General features: G+C 45.6%; 1 protein-coding gene across 4 annotated transcripts in view; it reads right to left on the bottom strand.

The window, feature by feature from the left end:
* Positions 1 to 19,637, bottom strand: part of Arhgap10 (Rho GTPase activating protein 10) — a 252,851-nt gene that overhangs the window by 99,275 nt on the left and 133,939 nt on the right. Inside the window, exons 14-15 of one of the 4 annotated variants that reach the window (XM_032887503.1) lie at positions 9,614 to 9,688; positions 3,307 to 3,394 (exon numbers count right to left, since the gene is read on the bottom strand). In XM_032887503.1, coding sequence (XP_032743394.1) covers positions 3,307 to 3,394; positions 9,614 to 9,688 — 163 coding nt within the window. Of the gene's footprint in view, positions 1 to 3,306; positions 3,395 to 9,613; positions 9,689 to 19,637 lie in introns of those variants that run through there. The other 3 variants (XM_032887506.1, XM_032887504.1, XM_032887505.1) reach the window with 3 other exon arrangements.

Consider the following 19,637-nt stretch of genomic DNA (forward strand, 5'->3'; position numbering starts at 1 on the left):
CACACTTTCTCCCACTTAAAAATCAAACGGGGGAAAAATCATCTAAAGCCTAATGGGTGCACATACAGCTGCCAAGCACATCCCGGAGGAGAGGGTACCACCCACCTCTCCCAGCTCCTCTCCTCTGCCGTGCTAGGGTCATCGCTCAACACAGGCAGAATGCCTGGACTTCCGACCAAGTTATACAATAACTGTGTCTCCCAATGTCTTTCTGTATGCACTGGTTGACTTAAAGAGAAATTCAACTGGACAAGGCAATGGACCGAGAGAAGGGAAAATAATGCATCTCAGACCAGCATGGATACGGAACCAGCTCCAGAGAATCTCGAGGTCCAAGTGCAAAGTGTGCAAGTGAACATGAACCCTCAACTTTACCAAGTTAACTCCCTACAAAGGGAAAGAGGAGAATCTGAGAGGCGAGAAGCAGGACGCACAGCTCACTATCAAGAGGTCATGTTTACTCTCAGTTTTCCATCAGTGACTGCCATTCGGACAGTTCTTTATCCGCACTAGGTGTAACATATCGATTACTATTTGAGGGATCCAAGGCCAGGGCCAGAGTGGAGTATACCAAACGCTCCATTCTTATCCCATCCTCTCTTTCCTCTGCCCATCTAACATGGCGATCTCAACTGTAGCGCTACTGCAGAATGCCTGTGTTATATACAGGATCAAATAATTCTTTACAGAAAGGAGGAGGGACTAACAGCTTCCTCCCAACCCCTACCTACAGATGTCAGTAAGACTTCCTCCAGGATCTGTGACAATTAAAAAAAAAAAAGTATGCAGGGGCTGCAGGGATGGCTTAGAAATCAAGATTACTAACTGTTCTTCCAGAAGACCCAGGATCACTTCCTGGGACCCACACGACAGACAAGAATCCTTTCTCACTCTGGTTCCAAAGGGAGCTGACGCCTTCTGGCTTCCACGGACAGTGTGCATGTGTGGCACGCAGGCATGCATGGGGTAAGGCATCCATGCAAAATTAAGATAAATAAACCAGAGAAAGTATGCAGCTATCGATTATTCTGTAGACAGCCAACCACCTCTAGTGGAAAACCGTGCTTCAGTGACAGAATGGGACACTAGGATGAGCAGCACTCACAGGACATCTACCTCTCCAGGGGACTTACATCCGAACCCCACAGAGCTCATTCAGTGGCCAATGACCGCCACCAATGGCAAGCCAGGGATACCGCATGTATGTTTAGCTTCAAGTTTGCCCTGAGACAACTCAGGGAACCCGTAATGCACACAGTAATTGAAGAACGAGAAATATATTTAAATGACATGGGCAAAAGCCGCAAAAGAATGTCTGAATCCAAGGCCAGATTTTTAGTAAGACTCAGAAACAAGCAGCAGTGGCGACAAGGTGACGTGAGACAACAGGGAGAAGTGGCACCGCGGGGATGGGTCGCTTAAATAAGCTGACGAAATACAACCTCATCTGACCTTAACAGACTATGGGCTTCAGCCTCTTTCAGGAAATGCTAGAGACCGTGCTGTACACCATGAGGGTGGAGAGGCCCAGCGCACATACATGCACAGCACTCCACGTAAAACAGCCACCCACAGACACCGTTATGGATGGGGCAGCGAGGACTGTATGCTTTAACCCAGACTCAAAAGCTAGCAACCACACGAATTACCAACATCATCTAAATCCCGAGAGCACAGGCTGGGGAGCACCGGAGGGTACCAATGCTGACGGCCATAACAATTATATTCCTGTTATCCTTTTTACAAGTCTTTCTGTTTTAAGTATACTAATCATTTAAGTATGTGTTAGTACAATAATATAGCTCCAAGAAATCTTTTTACTATCATAAATAAAGTGGCAGGGTAAGGGCTGAAATGGAGGTGGGATGTGCCTGAGCAGCAAGCCACGAGGAGAGCCTCCCGGGGTCTCTCCGGTTGAAACGCTTCTTCATTAAACGATAAAGTAAAATGTAATTAGATTCTCACATATTCATGGAAGCCAATGTAATTACAGGAAATCACCCTACAATTGTTTCTGCGCACTACATTTGCCCTGCACTGGGCAAGTGTGCCACCTGTCACCCTTTCTGCCATGGAAACTTCAACCTCAAAGAGCCATGGTAGAGAACTGCAGCTGTGATCGCTACCCCCACCCCACCCCCCCCAGAACTGCAGCTGTGATCGCTACCCCCACCCCCGCCCCAGAACTGCAGCTGTGATCGCTACCCCCCACTCCAGAACTGCAGCTGTGATCCAGAACTGCAGCTGCTGTGATCCCCCCCACCCCCATGCCCCCCACCCCAGAACTGCAGCTGTGATCGACACCCCCCCCCCAGAACTGCAGCTGTGATCGCTACCCCCACCCCCCAGAACTGCAGCTGTGATCGATACCCCCCCCCCCCAGAACTGCAGCTGTGATCGCTACTCCCCCACCCCCATCCCCACTGTTGCTCTTCAGGAAACCTTGGCTTTTCATCAGGAAGTTCCTTTACTTATGAAACAATGCTTTCTCCCTCCAGGCCTATGTCCTTTTCTGTAATGAATCTATCTGAAAATGGCTTTAAAACCTCAACAAGCAAACTTTTCAAATATTTTTATGTATTATACTTTTCTGTTCAAATTAGTGAGATTCAAACAGTCTTCCTTTTAGTTTAAAACATAAATAAAGATTCAGCGTATTTAGGAAATAGCCTTCCTTGCTTTTGTTACATAGTGTACAATGGAAATGTTCTGCATGGACTTCAGACCCAAGGCTGCTCTGGTGCAGTTCACTGTGGTGCTTGCGGTGGTCTGAATGAGAACAGCCCCCACATAGACAGAAATGTTTGGGCCCCAGTGAGTAGAGCTGTTTGGGAAGGTTAATAGGTGTGGACTTACTAGAGAAGCTGTATCACTGGGGGTGGACTGTGAGGGTTCAAAATGCCATTTCAGACTCAGACTCAGCCCCCCCCACCTCTGCCTCGCGAGTGCGCGCGCGTGCATGCATGCATGTGTCTAAGTTTGCTTGCGGATCAGATGTGAGCTCTCAGCCACTGTGGCAGTGCCTGCCTGCCTGCCTGCCCGCCCTCCTGCCACCATGCTTCTCACCATAAAGGTCATGAGCTAACTCTGTGATTCTATAAGCGAGCCCTCAATTAAATGCCTTCCTTTGTAAGTTGCCTTGGCCATGGTATCTCTTCAGCAAGAGAACAGTGACTAAGACACGGCTCATCACTGCCGTCTCGTTTTCTGGAACATTATTGGATATCCTGGAGACTTCTCGGGCCAGTAAGTGTCAACACAACTACTGCCACTTCAGTGGAGTGGGCGCCCGGTGTGACAGCTCACCTCAGATACTGCTTCAAGGCACTTGTTACTGTCTTCACCTCCCAATCTGTGGAATTCTCCAGGTCCAGCTCATTGCACGTTTTTACATCTGGGAACAGCAAAGGAAAAAAAAGGTAAAGACCTGACCATCCAGAGATCCAACTATCTCGTAAAACTTCCAATTTTAAGTGGTCAAACAACAGTTTCTCAAGAAAAGTATTGTATGTAATCTTTTAATGATAGCATAAGCTACCCTCTATTTGTAGATAGCCCTGGCGCTTCAGAAAGTCTTCAGGAGAGACGAAAGGATCTAAGACGTAACTAGGCGAGGAGGAATGAGACAAAGGGCAGCTCCAGGGAAATGAAGCTGCCGCTCGGCAAGCAAGAGCTCAGAGTGCGTGAGGCTTGCCTCCGCTGGTACTGCCACTGCGTCCTGTGTATTCCCCGAGAAACACCATTACCATTAAGGTAAAAGAATGTGAAAATGCAGCATGTCAGTGGGAGAGGGAGTAACTAGCCTGGTCACACACTCTAACACTTGTATTTGTTACAGTAGTTCTCTCAAGTTTAACACATGATCAACCCAAAGAGAAACACCACAACGGAGACTCAAAAATGCTACTTAGGGTTTAATCTGACTGTCTATGGATAACCATTCACTCCAACATAACAAGCCATTCGCCTTCCTGGGGGAGGCGCCACTGGCATTCATTCAGTCTCAATAAAACCAGGTCTCTTTGTCCTAGAACTGGGTTACTGATACTTTCTTTCCTTTAGAGAAATAGCTAGTGCTCCAAAGGAAAGGTGTGTAGCTGGGTGGTGGTGGCACACACCCCCAGTGCCTGAAGGCACCGTGACTTCAAGGCCAGCGTGGTCTACAAAGCTAGTTCTAAGACAGCCAGTTGTACTCAGAGAAACCATCTCAAAACAAAACAAAACAACAAAAAACAAAACAACAACAACAAAAAAAAACCCCAAAAACACCCTAGGTGGGTTAGAGGGGAGCGTATGTAAGAATAAACAGGAAAAAAAAAAGATGGAGGGGGGGCAGTTAAAGTGTTAGTCTAGGTTGAAATAGAATGACAGGACCGTAGTAAAGGCAAACACTCTTGAATATACTACCATCCTTGTCGTCAGGGCCAGCACACCCAGAATGCCCTGCACACCAGCATGGCCAGAGCCTGGGTATTCCACTGCCAAGCTTTAATGCTCTACCTGGACCAATAAATCACTCCAAGCGAGGGAGTCCCAAATGCACCTAAGTTTCCGATCCTCATCTGGATCAAGAAGATCTTAGCATAGTAAACGTTCCTATAAACCGGTGTGAGATCCTAGCAAATGAAGGATCACAGGCAGACTTACATGAATTATTAACACTAGATCACTGCCACAGCCAGGGTTTTACAAGGAAGGACATGCATGGTGGTCCTCTTCCCAAAGGAAAACCGGTTATAAAGAAGGGCATCTCTAGCTACACTAAACCTGACGGGCTTCCCACACTCCTCCAGGGAGAAGGAGATAATAAGCAACTTACAGAAGAGACTCCTCCTCCCTCACCCCAGAGCAATGGCTCAGCTAAGAACAGAGAACTAGCTGTTTCCAGATTTCCGGTCCCTCAGTGGACAATGGTACCTTGCTGGTACTTCCTTTTTAGAAGGAAGCTAAAAGGAAAGGCTGCCCAACTGGGACCAAGGCTCCTGCTGTGGCCACTGTATGAAGAGCTGTAGGCATGGGCGTGATCACAAAGGAACAACCGTTCCATGCTGGACTCAGACCTTCTGAAAAATCAAACAGGAAGTGATGGCTATTTTACGCCACAACACCACAAGTATGAGGTCAATTACTCAAAGGTCTGGAGACTTCCTAGGCACTTCAGCATTTCTTGATTACAGCAGCTGACAGCAGCAGGCAATGAGCTACCATGGTGACTGACACCGGATACATTTTGATCAGTCCCTACAATCCAGAACTCATTTGTTATTGAGCCTGTCAGACAAGCCACAGATATATTCAAAAAATCAAATTAAGCACCCTGATTAAAGATGCAATCTTTTATAACTAGGACTAAATAATTCTGTTCTAACAGCTTTGCCAACCAATTACTTCTGAAACTGAATATTCTGCCTCTCATTAAGTCAATTACTTAAAAATCTCGCTTCTACAAGTCAGATAACATTTTCAATAAACTTATTACAAGCCAATCACCATTTTAAAACCCATGAGGCCTCTAAAGGAATTCTTTTATTTCCAGTTTCTACCAAACTATCATTCTGTATTCTGAGATTCATATTCCTTCTATGGAAAAATAAAGCATCCTTCTAAACTCGCAGAACAAAAGCAGCTGTCACTTCAGAAGGTAATGACTATGTCTACGTAATTAATCATCTATTAAATGCTCGCTGTTTTCAAATAGCTCAATCATCCCTGGCAGTCCTTGGCAATCAGTGGGCCAGGTGGAATGTGTTAATTTATTTAGGATTCACACCCAAAATATGTCTAGAGTGTTCATTCGGGCTATGTGTTCCGCCACAAGGGAGGGCCCTGCGTTTCCTCCCTGACCACAGCATAACTCGTTAGTTGAAAATCTAAACTAACAAGCACAGAACCAAAGAGCCGGCATCTTATGACTGTACGAATGTTCCTTCTTGTGTGACCTTGGTGTGACCTTTGAAGCTGGAGGTGCGTGCCCCACGCTCTGTGCAAAGTCTGACTAACTGGGAGTCACTACCCTGGCCACCGTGGACGTGGGCCATTTTTTCTCCTTTGAAGAGGTGAAGAAGCAAAAGGTGCATCTGTTATATAAATAATGCTTCATCACCTCGAATCCTTCCCGGCTGCAGTGCTCACTTTGCTCTGCTCTGTCAGACAACTGTCCGACAAAGTAAACCAGAAAATAGTTTAAATCAAAATTCTGTGATTTTTTTTGTTTTCTACAGTTCTGTGTCTAAAAGGCAGTTTAAAAAAAAAAAACAAAAACAAAAACAAAAACACTCAGTCTTTTGTAAACCAGGCTGAGAAGTAGCAAAATCTAGCAGCCCAGATATGCTAAGAGCACATTTTCTCCAGGTTTCCCCTGCTCTGCTGCGGTTTTGCTCTAATCGAGGAAGAAGAATGACTTACGGGCACTTCTACCTCATACCAGTTCTCCGCCCCTAACTGTGGTAACTCATCTTCACACTCTTCTCTCACCAAGAACGGCCACTGTTTCCCAAGATGTTCCTCCGCCTGCTGTCTTTCTTTGCCTTCCTCCCCATCTACGTGTTCAGAATGATTAAAACGGAGAGAAAGAAAGAACACCTTCTCCCCGACTATATGCGCCCTGACCTACAGACAGCAAGGGGGCAAGGAGGGGAGGGGGCTTCTCCCCGGGAGGAGAGCAGTCACTCAGAGGCTGAAGGAAGGCTCAAGGAGAGCTAGAAACTGAAACACCACCGCTGGCCCACAGGCTTCTCCTGGACCTGGCCTGGAGGCGGAGGAGAAAATGTCTCCTGACATCTCCTGTGGGCAGAAGAGGAAGTGGAGAGAGCAGGAGGAAAAAAGGATCTGGAAGGACAGGAAGCTAGCTGAAGAGATCTAGGACAAAGGGAGAGAGGGGAACAGGAATGGGGAGAAACATTCTTATCTATTTTAATCTTAAAAGGGAAAGGGAGAAACGCCACGGGGAGGGAGGCAGCGAGGCTAACGTGCAGGAGATGAGGCAGAAGTCAAGCCTTGGGAATCACCTCAAACTTTTCCATCTGTGTGTCTGAGAAGCACTTAAGACATTTGAAACGGAAATGATAAAAGTTCATGTTAAAATGGCAATCTTTTTTTATAATATCTAAACAGGTCTCAAGTAAATACGTCCCTCTTCTAAAAATGTAAAATGGTTTTTCCAAGATGCTTAAAAATTCAATGAGTTTTCAGTTTCCATGAAGAGAATTCCATTATCGATAAAATGTGCTCTGAAAATTTTACAAATTTGAAATGAACATATTACTTTGGAGAATCCCCAGAAGACACTGATTGGCTTTAAAAAGAAAGCATTTGGCAGGCTCATGCCCTGCCTCCTTTAGGATATGGCCTTACACAATGTAAACAGAAAAGTCAGTGACAACATCTGCAGGTGTGAGGGCACGCTCATTGGAACTCTAAAATGCTTTTCAAAGTAATATTGAATCACTCAACGTTGAATACCGTATCAGAATGAAAGGGATACCTTAAGAAACTCTTAACTTGGCCGGCAAACAGTGAGGACATCTATTTTCTCAAAAGCTAAGTTTACCGTTGGTAACAAACTAGCACAGCGTGGCACTGCGGCTACACTCCGGGCAACCTGATTCCTATTCCCTGTTACCCACAGATTAACAAACCCACATTGTAGAGTCCTCTTAAATTAATTGTTCAATGAGGAAATAACAAGTTAATATCTTTGCTCCAATTCTCTAACTTCCTCTGTTTCTCAATGTTACTGAAAACACACCACTTTCCCTGCCAGCAACTGAATGACCTTCTAACATGACTGTGTCTGGACTTCTCTGAATAAAGGTGGTGGAGAAGGTGTCTGTGTCTATGCACATGTTTATTTGTATGTGTGTGCTCAGATGAACTCATACATGCATGCACATACAGAGGTCAGAGGTTCAGATTAAGCATCTTTCTCTGTGACTTTTTTTTTTAAAAAGAAACAATTAGACTGTGTCTAATGGAACCTTGAGCTCACTGTTGGGGCAGACCTACGGACCAGTGAGCCCCCGGGCTTCCCGCAACCCAGCACTGGAGTTACAAGTAGTTGCTTCTAGGTAGGTCTTAGGAACTAAACTCACATCTGTACGCTTGGACTGCAAACACTGCTGAGCTGTCCCCCAGAGCCCTCCAAGTCATGAACTTTTGAGGGCTTTGCTATTTTAAAATACTTTGTGAGCTGAGCGAGTGGGGTTTTTTTCCCCACCAAGAGCAAAGGAACTCCTATCAGAGTTAAACAGTGCTGTATTTGTAAACTTTTGTGAGATTAAGAACAAATCTGAAGACAGTTGAACACTTCGTGGTAAGCTCCGGAATGCCTGGGTTTGAAGTTTCCTTGAGTGTGATCAAAGGAGTGATCAGATAAAGCCTGGGCTCCTTTGGCCAATTCACTCCAAAATGTGCCTTTTTGCTTAAGTGTATTCTGATAACAACATCATCTTCCAGTCTTAAGCGCTGTAACACCAAGTTAGTGTTTCTAATTTTAAAATTAAGTAGAAGCACATGCTGCACGGCCGTTAAGTTCTTCCAGCTGCTCCTGGACCACTGGCAACCTGACTATTTAATCTGGAGCCCACTAACGGTAAAAAGGAAAATGTGTCTGTCCAGAATTGCACACCCAAGTTAAACCAGAGGCAGAAAACGGAGACAGCCCGTGAAAGTGAAATTGTTCTAGCAAAGCGAGCAACTGGCGATGGGCAACTTTGCCTGTGCTCCGTGGCTTGAAACGTGCTTGCTTATGAAACTCTAGTTTCACACAACGCCCGAGAAGCAGCACTACCCAAAACCTGTCGCTTGGTTTATTCGTCTTAGTTTACACTTTCAAAAGTGAGCTTCTCGTACAAACAGATTCAAATGAATTCCCAGCATACCTTGGGGGCATCCTTGGTGTTGACTAACTAGAGTGAGATATCAAATAAAATCTTAAGTAGCAAGGCCAAAATGACAGATCTGTTTAATAGCCAGGCCCTCCAGGCTGATGAGCTGTGACCACCCCTCAGGGGAAGCCTGCTCTGGGCCAGGGGAGACACGAAGCATCTTACAGGTTGCAGGGAACTGACGGCAGCAGGTAAAGCGAAAAGTGCTGCATCATTCACAGAATGTCTGGGGCAATGGAATGAATTCACTCCTGGCTTCCTCCAGTCTGCGATGCCAAGGAACGCTGTGTTATCAGCACAGATGGAGCATGGTTCTGGAGAGGAGCCTGGTAAGAACTGCAAGCAATGAATCCCTGAGACACAGGCCCTCCCTGACACATGACAGTTTGGGAAACTATAAAAATGAGCGAGTCCCAGTGAGCTTGTCTAACCAAATGCACTATCAAGATTCTGGACAGGCAACCTGGAAACCAAGCAGAGCCCAGAGGCCTGACTCCAGCCCTACTATGAGAGGCATCCACCTATGAGCTGCATTCTTCTACCTTATTGTTTGTTAAGTACCAGGGATGTGGATAACCTCAGCCTCCGCTGTGGACACAACCTACCCAAGTAAGTGGTACAAGACAAGTTGTGTTCCTAAGTACACCAGATATAACTCTTAAATATTAAGTTGCAAAGTCAATGAGCATAAACAATAAATGCATGGAAAAATGATTAAAGAGGCATACCCATCAACATACTCAGAAGTCTCTGGACCTTTGAACTCACCCCCACAACTCTGTACAGTCCTTGGTCATTTATACCTATTGAAAGAGACAAAGTGTTAGCAGATTACAAGACCAGTGTATTTTAAAAGCTATCAAACAGTTGCACTCCAAGATCTCCGATAACTCCCAACAGCGGCATTCCTGCAGACTGTAAAAATATCTGACAAAATCAAGTATTCGTCAAAGTAGTGTATCAGCTTTGTATGTGAGCTGCGACCAAAAACGGCCACAAGAAGCAGAATTCCACAGGGATAAGAATGCTCTCAGCCGTAAGAGCACACTGAAGCGCAGCCCAATGCACGCCCATGGTTTTGTTTATTTACTTGCTTTCATTTCTCTTGGGAGGTCTCGGCCCTTTTATTAATATGAGGATGCATCCATGGGAAGAAAGGTGATTTTTTTGAAGACAGGCACTGAATCTGTGTTTTTAAACAACAGAGTTGCCATATACTCCATCAAAATAAATAAATAATTCAACGTAATGTGTTCACTCTCTGTGGAAACCTGAAAACCTTGAGTACAAAAGACAAAGGCAAGAGAATCCAGCATGGCTTCATGTCTTGAACATGTGTAGAACCAATGTCTTCGTGTGGACGCTCGTAGGCACCAACCAGAAGTTAAGTGACACTCGGACACGATCAGGAAGCTACAATGGGGAATTGGGTTAGGTGAGAACATGTGTTTTAAACCAGCACATCTTAAACGTTTCTTGAGAGATTTGCCTTGAGGGGAGGGAGAGGATGAAATATCCCGAAACTCATCCAACCGTCAAACCAGGACTCAAGAACTGTGAGCTGGGAGCTCACCGCGGCAATCTTACTGCTTCTTAGATCTGAAATGTTCCTAACAAATAAGACATTCCGAAGTGTGGCTGTGTCTTTACTCTGAGAGTTGCAGCTTTCTGAGTGCTAGCCTTCTGCACTGCCAACGTTAAAGCTAACCAGAACACACTGGCTGCCGAAGAAATGTCTGTAACCCCCAGCTTTCGAGACACGGAAACCCGGTCACCGAAGACCCTGCTTGCCCACAGGGACTACGCTCTTAACCTCCCTGCGTGCTACGGCAACATGGCTAATGCGGGGTCTAAAAGTCGGGGTGAGCATGTCAGGACACCGCTAGCTTCTGGGTGGCCTAAGTACGAGGGTAGCATCCCCTGTACTAAACTGGGATGGGAAGAAGATGGTGCAAACACACGCTTTGTAACTCACAGCACACCACAAACACAAACTGTCAGCATTCACAATCAAAATCTGTATCCTCATTCTCTTGCAGTATTTATTTCTCTTTAGCCATTTTTGTGTGGGGAAGCCAAAGGCAGACATCAAGATGTCTTTGACCCCAACTGCTTCTCTGTCTCAGTGGTTTCTGAGGCCAGGTCTCTCTCTGATCCTCCAGCTCACCGCTAACCGACAGACTAGCTGGGCGGAAACAGGGATGGAATCGTCTGTGCCACAGGGCACTGTAGCCGCCAGTGCACACTGCCACGCTCAGCTTCTATGTGGGCACTCGCGTCCTCGGGCCTGAGAAGTGAGCACGTTACTCACTCTGAGCCGTCGCTGCCACACTATAGTTTCCTTTTTTACTTCTTCCTTTTCACCCTGGCAGTACTGAGATGAACCTTGGCCTTCTAGCGTGCTAGGCAAACACTGCACCTTTGAACTATACCCCCAGCCCATCCTTACTCATTTTTTTAGCTTCTCAGCTAGTGTGTATTCAGTGATGTGGGTTAAGGAGGTGCTATCAGTTACGGACTAATTGTGAAACAGAACTATTTACATGTTAAACTTCTAGTTTAAAGTTCTAATTCCTAACTGCATTTAATTTTTTTTAACCTTTATTTTTATTTTTTTATGTGTATGGGTGTTTTGCCTACACATATATGCATACACCTTGTGCATGCAATACCCAAAGAGGCAGCCTCGCTCCCCGTGACTGGCTGCAGTGGAACTTCCATGTGGGTTCTGGGAATCACACCCGATCCTCTACAAGAGCAGTCGGTGCTCCTAACCATTAAGCCATCTCTTCAGGATCCCTGTGTTTAGACAGAGGATATTTTAAAGACGCATTAACTTCAAATATACAGTATAAACCCTTAGAAGAAAGGTTTTGGGGTACAGACAGTGACCAAGCAGACCGCATGAAGACACGAGAAGACAAGCGCCTCCTACAGGCAAGGGGGAAACACATTAGAAACAAACCATGCCAACTACTTACTAAAGTTTTAGCTTCCAGGGATGTGGAAGAAATCACTTCTGTGTATAAACCATGCACTGTATGATCCTATGCTGTCACAGCCTGAGCCCAATGACTGACACCCCTTCTCTCTCCATGTCTCATTAGAGCCAGGAGGGCAGAGCTAGCCCACGGTCTAGACACACCTGTCCAAAACAGTGACAATCCACCCCAGCAGCAGAGAATCTCCTCTGTAAGGAGCAATAGCTACAGCTGAGGGGAAGGGCGCCGCCACCACCACCACCACCACCACCACCACCACCACCACCACCACCACCACCACCACCACCACCACCACCACCACCACGAAGGTGAAAGAAGCAAAGGAAACTTCCAAGAAGCAAGATCAGAACATCCAATCCGCAAAAGGGGAAAGGACTAAGCCCGGCTGCTTCCCACGTTAAGGGCATGGGCTGGGGGTTTAAACACCCCAGGATCAAGTAGTTTCACCTCAGTGACAGAAGTCAAAAGAGCGAGATTCTACGGTCAAATGAACTCAGGCAATTATGAAAGAAAAGTGGCAGAAATAGAGATGAAGCAAGCATTCTTACTATGATGATCCGGGCTTTTATAATTGCTGCCAGATAACTGATCAAGTTCAAATTCGTCAATCTGTGAGAGCTAGAGTTAATTACTATCACATATTAATTAAGAATAATTAAAGAAGAATGAAGCTCCTCAACATAGTTTTTCCTCTTCTCAAACAGATTTAAATGAATTCTGTATAAAGGCAGGTTGGAAATGACATGTCAGACATCCAGTCTTAGAGGATTTTCTGTTTCTTCTTACTCTGCTCTTAAAGTCTGCAGAGCGACAGTATGCCTTTCATCCGGGAACACGTATCTGCTCACGGCAACATACTGCTCCCAGACAGTGGAGCACAGAACTGATAGGCCAAGCTACAGGTGAGTTAGCACAACTTCACCACCTTCTTTTCCAAAATGCCCTCTTTCAATCTAAAGATCATGCCGAGAGCTAGAATTTTGAAATCAGCCTTAAGCTCTTCCTAATTTTCCACATTCAACAGGTCAGAGGACACTAGGATACTCTTCCTATGCAAAGCACACTGGGCACATGCTAAGTATGAAAATATCCTCATAACGAATTACAGCCAGGATCCACTCCACCATCACCCTTGCCCTTTTTACTGGTGCAGAAACATCTGTATGTCCTTCCACCCCCATTTACCCTGCACATCCACAACAGGCCCCGCCCCCTCTATCTACTGTCCCTCAGTTTTACTCAGAACAGACTACAGGCAGTCACCTGCAAATAGTAGAGTTCAGGCCATGTTTCGTGGACGTACTGAGGCTGGTATCTCAGCTGCCAAGACCACTGATCCCCAGTGTTTACAAACGTACCCCTCTGCCCTGACGGCTCACTCAGCAAGTGCCACTTAGGATTCCAGCCTCCCAAGGCAAAGGGTAAAGTGAGCTCTCATTCAAGTCAAATCCAGGGAAACTCAATTTTCTCATACTGTCTCACAGAACTCCGCCTGGTTTGTTGTTGTTGTTGTTTTGTTTTGTTTTTATTTGTTATCACCATAACTCGCACTTAGTTCCCTCCAATTTGTCGTTTCATATACTTTAAAACAAGTCCATACTCTATTGCTCACAATTCCTGAAACCGACACTGAGTACCTGGCCTGGTCCCAGGTCAATTCCTTATTTTCTTCACTCAATGAAGAACTTCACCTTTACTAAAGAAGCACATACATACAGTTATGTATTGTATGTTCCTTTTCGACTTAAAAAAATCTAAATCCCCAAACACAGGCCATCTTAAGGGTCTTTAAACAAATGCAGACCTGTATTACACCCACGGGTTTCTCCTCCGTATTACGTAGCTGACCTAGAAAAATACTCATTTAGCTGTGTCTTCTGTTCTGCTTTCACGGTAGCTTACGTACGAAGAATGGGTACAAAATATGTATGTCTTGAAATTAAGTCAAACTTATAAAGATTAGGGCAAAATAGAATTCTGACCTGAAAAAGTTAAAGTAGACAGATCATCAAACATCTTTCAGGACACAAATGCTCAACAGTGCATAATGGTAATTTTCTGAGTTAAAAATTGTAATCTTCACGATGGTTATAAAGGTTTCCCTTCTCTTCATCAGCAAGGAAAACATGGGCGAACCTCCACAGTAGGGAGGCGGAGAGCTGCACGTCTGGCAGCGGCAGCGGTGCTGAAATCCACCGACCTCACATTCTGCTCTGCCGTGCATTCACACAGGGACGCCCATCTTCCACACAGAGAGGGTCCAAGAGCAAGGACAAGGCACCTCGTGCTGCCTGCTTGCAGTCTGCTTCTTCTCAGAACCTGAGAGACGCAGCTCATGTGGAGTCCACTTTGCTCCAGGGAATCATGAAGCAACCTACACTGGCAGCACCTACTGGCTCATGCAGATGACGAGGAAAAGAGGAAGGAAAGGAAGTCACCTGGGACCAAAAAAGAATCGGACGCAAGAGGAAAAGATGAGTGAAAGTGGTTGGCGAGAGCGTCCAGAGGCCCAGCAAGGACGGCAGTGGCCAGGCACTGAACTGGGGAGCGTGATGAACAAGGGGCACCGGATCACACGCCTCCGAGGAGGGCGGGAATACAGGAAAGAGGGCTGTGAGGGACTGGGGAGTGAATTAATAGTGCACGGTACAGATAAAAGCTTCGATTCCTTCATGAGGTGGAGGCAGAGTCTTTGACCTAATTACCTCTCAACTCCACTGCAGTGTGGACTGAATTTCCAAGTCACGGACTTAGTCAGTCAAATTCAAACAATTGCAAACTCTAGTCGACAAGTAACGAAAGCGAATAAGAAAACAGAAAGGGCAGGAACACACACACACACACACACACACACACACACACACACACACACACACATCACTTTTGGAATAAAGGAAGCAGACAGCAAACTATGGGAAATGTAAACAGTGAGACTAAAATGAGCAGGAACTAGAAGCACAAGGCAGCGGGCTATGGGGTGTGTAACGTCTTCCTTCCTGAGAACTGAGTGCTTACAATTTCCAGACACAGAAGTAGACTAACAAAGACACTGGATGGCCATGAGAAAATTAACTTAAAGGAGAGCAATCGGTCTCCAGTGAGACCATAAGGTCACTCTGGTTTCAGGAGGAGGCTCTCCACTCAGTGATTCTATCTGCTACGCACCTCACGTGCTAATCACATCACAAACAGACCCGGTAAATGAGTGGATGAAATAAATGGGTAATGGACTAATAACCTGATGGGTAGTCCAAAGGACAGAGCAAGAACTGGGAATGCCCTCATTTTCCAACACATTTATCTAAAACGGGTATGAGCGGATGATGTGAACTAAAGTGGAATACAGGCACTGCAGTGCAAACAGGAACAGGAATATTTTTTAAATATTTTACAGCTGCATGATTCCACAGAAACAAATGATCTAATTCCACCCACTCATTAACCAACATGCATCCAGCTCTTATCTAGCAACCTATGGAGTGCCTGGCATGTGACAGCATGCGTCAGACTGTGTGTGACGACAAGAGAGGAAGGGTCATTAACGTTCACGTTCATAATCACAGGACTTACATCAGAAGTCTTCAATATTTCATTTTCAGTAGGACATGTATGTATGTATGTATGTATGTATGTATGTATGTATGTATATATACACACATACACATACACCTGTGTATACCCAAACACAAATGCAGCCTACATATCCCACCAGCATTGCAAAGGCAAATTTTCATATGAATTCTATTAGGAAAAACCACATAAATTCATGCATATGCAGATAGTAAACATTATTTTTAGTATATTCTAATCAATGATAAGGTAAGACTTGAAAAGAAAAGGGAAAAAGTAGCATATATGAAATTGATAAAAATTCTGTGAGGAAATCTTCACAGCATGGCCAAAAATTACATGCTAAATAGGTAACTGAAAAGATGGTAAGTTCACAAATATTTCATGTCATGGAACAAAAAAATTTAAAACTATGTTGCATATATATATACATATAAATGTAAATGTGTATGCATACGTATATGTATGTGTATATATGTGTGTGTGTGTATATATATATATATATATATATATATATATATATACTCAATAAATGCACACCCAAAGTCCTGAATAGAGTAAACCTATCTGTTTCATTGGGTTGTAGAAAATTAAATCGTCTGATACACAGATACCCCCATCAGAAACTGAGCCATATGAGACAGTTTTGGGTTCAGAACTGGCATTAACATCATCTTAAATATAAGCCAACAGAAGTAATGGAGTTGCTGTGTTTTCACGGGGCACAGATTCGCCACTGTAAGCCTCAGGCTCTCTGTTTCCTTAGTTCTGAAACGGAAGAAGAGGAGCATGCACCGGTTCACCTCTAGCTCACGTGAAGTAGCGCAAAGAGCTGCTGAGCACAGAACCAACCGCAGCTGTGTGAGGGAAGCTCCACACAGAACTTACAAACCTGTTATCCCGTCTAGACCTGGGCAGCCCCGAGGAAACAAACCAAAATCCTAATGTCACTAGATACCAATCCTTACAAATTAAGTTTCCTCACATATCTGCTTCTTGCATCTTTTTTCTACCTTTCCTATAATCAGCCTCGCTTCCCCTCAGAGGACCTTTCAACTTTGTGATGGCGGGACTGGTACGTCTCCTTTTACCCTCAGATGTCAAACTGGAAGGAGCAGGAAAATACAAAGGACATTAAAACTAAGAGGGGTGGAACTAAGGAAGGGTGGGACTTACGATGCGGGAAAGGAGAGATGGGGGAGGTAAAAGAAGGGTGAAATCCCCATACACTGTACAAGCAGACACTAACAAGGGAAAAGTTAAGCAATGTTTAGTTTTTAACTGTGCTGTAAAAATTAAACCTAATTACAAAATAGCTAGGTGTAGTATTAGACATGAAAGACGCTTGGCCGTGGCCCACATTTATAAAACACAGCACATGCTAGGAAGAGAATCAACATATACTTAACAGAAATGAGTCACGGAGATGTGTATCTCAAGCCAGCAGGATGGTACAGTGGTTAAAGGCCAGTAAGCCTGTCACCCCGAGTTCAGCTGCCAGACCCCCATCTGGTGGTTACTCATAACTCACAAGCTGTCCTGTGATCTACACGCACATTTTATATATATATAAAATTCCTGTTCACCAATAATATTTCCCAACTTATTGTCCTACACGCTAAATATCTGGTTGAAAGAAAGAAAAACATTAGAGACAAGAGTTGGGGAGATGATTCAGTGAACTGAATACTTATGATGTAAGCTAAGCCTTCCCAGTTCCTGTGTAAAAACAAAACATTCCCGACAACTAACATTCATGGGCGGGCACCTCTGCTAGCTCCTTCCTCGGGGTCTTGCTATCAGTTGCAAACTTGACTTCACATTCTCATTTTTAAAATGCACTTATTGGTTCTTTGAAAATTCCATACTTTCTATACTGGCTAGTTTTGTGTGTCAACTCGACACAAGATGGAGTTATCACAGAAAAGGAGCCTCAGTTCTGGAAATGCCTCCACGAGACCCAGCTGTATGGCATTTTCTCAATTAGTGATCAAGGTGGGAGGGTCCCCCCTGGCTGGTGGTCCTGGGTTCTATAAGAGAGCAAGCTGAGCAAGCCAGGGGAAGCAAGGTAGTAAGCAACATCCCTCGACGGCCTCTGCATCAGCTCCTGCTTCCTGACCTGCTTGAGTTCCAGTCCTGGCTTCCTTTGGTGATGAAACAGCAGTGTGGAAGTGTAAGCTGAATAAACCCTTCCCTCCCCAACTTGCTTCTTGGTCATGATGTTTGTGCAGGAATAGGAACCCTGACTAAGACAACAGGCATATAAAACATCGGGGTCATGCTCACCCCACACCTGCCGTCTCCTTACCCACCTCCCAAATGCATGTTCCTTTAAAAAAAAAAAAAAAGCGCCCACTGAGTCCAATCTCTGCCATCGTTGTATGCATGGGTATGGGGTCCTCACTGGCACATGCCCTTCCTTCTCGACATTCCTCACCCAAACCAATCAGAAGCTGCACAGAGAAGAGGCAGGCAGTCTGGCGTGTACCAGGAACTATGAGCCACACGCATAGGGCTAACATCCCGCTCCTACCTCCCAACCCAGCACAAGATGGAGAAGGTATAAGGCAAACACCAGACCTAAGCCAGGATTTCTGCACATGCTCAAAGCTTTACCACCTCTAACGTGAGCCTCGATACGGCAGGCTGTCGGTTTATTAGAAGCTACCTTTGAAGGCAGATCAAATGGACCACACACCACTACGGCTGCCCTTGCTTCCTGTTGTCTGTTTCAGTGTCGACAGCCCCCAGACTCACGACTCTCATCCGCAACCATCCGTACCAGCAGGGGAAATGCTCAGGTGAGACCAAAGCAAAGCTACGGGACAACAGAAGAGCTCCTAGACTCCGAACTCCACAGAAGTCTAAGTCCTACCTGTCCCTGGATCTCAGCGGCGGCTACGACTCACCATGTGGGTCCGTCAGTCTCTCCTCATGGTTCGATTCTTGACAAAAGGAACGTGCCACACGGAGTCCCCGGTCTGAGCTGTGAGACAGTGGCAGGCTTCCTCTAACTTGTTCTGAGCCACCAACAGGACCAAGCTTATTAAATAACGTATCTGCTTGGCTCCCTCCTGGGTTGTCTGGAGACTGAGAGCATGTGTAGCCCTCTATGAATTTATCAACTCAGCTGTCTCCTGGAGTTCAGATAGGGTCTGACTGAGATGCCACTCTGACATTTTATCTCCCAGAAAGAGGCTCGTAAGGTGTCATGGAGATGCTCAGGCACGGGGCAAATCTTTCCTCAGCGGCTCAGGTATCTGCAGGTCGTACAGGACTGTGTACACGGAGGCGGGCGTCACTCGGGGGCCAAGAGCATGCTGTCCTCACTTCCAGTTTGTACCCAGCACCATCTAACATGTTCCAAACCTGTCACCTTCGTACACTTTCCTTCTCCTGAGGTCCTCGCATGAGCCCGTTGAGCCTCTGTCTCCCTGAGCTCACGGTGGTGAGGCCTTCAGACCCAAGCCACTTGGATGTGAGGCCCTGTATGCAGCTTTCTACCTCTGAAGTTTCCACAGTCGATCACATCCCTCCTTCCACTTGAGTCCCTGAGGGAAGGCACCATCACATAGCACTCACATGAGAAACTCATTAAGACCAGCGAGCTTCACCCGCAGAGAGGAGGATGCCGTTCCGTGCCTTCTGTCTAGGTTTCCTGGAGTGACTAAGTTGGTCACAGGTCTCCCACATGGATTCCCTCATACCACGATCCCGGGCTCTCTGTAACTGTCCTTTCTGAGGGTAGGGCAAAGGTGCTGTAGATTAAACCAGGAGCCTTAACAGGCTGACTGAGTGATCCACCACTTAGCTATGAGCCATCCTACCTTTGATTAGTTACAGTTCCTTCTTTTTTTTTTTTTTTTTGTCCTCACTATCGTCCCCTCAACACAAGGACCCATTCGGATTCTATGATGACCTCATTATAGAATGACCCTTCACACTTCACCTCTGAGACGGTTTCCTTCTCTCTTCTCAGCTCCATCTGAATTCCTACACATATGTCACATGAACCTTGGATTCCGAGAATCTAAAAGCAAACTCTATTCCTCACGAACTCACTGCTCATCGTGCACCTCAGCCTGGACTGGATCTATCATGGGCCTGGCCTGGGACTTTAGTCGGCTTCTGCTTCCACTTCCTTTCCTTCCTGTGGCCATCGGGCCCACAGTACGTTTTC

The sequence above is a fragment of the Rattus rattus genome, chromosome 17 (genome assembly GCF_011064425.1).
Source record: "Rattus rattus isolate New Zealand chromosome 17, Rrattus_CSIRO_v1, whole genome shotgun sequence".
Lineage (NCBI taxonomy): Eukaryota > Metazoa > Chordata > Mammalia > Rodentia > Muridae > Rattus > Rattus rattus.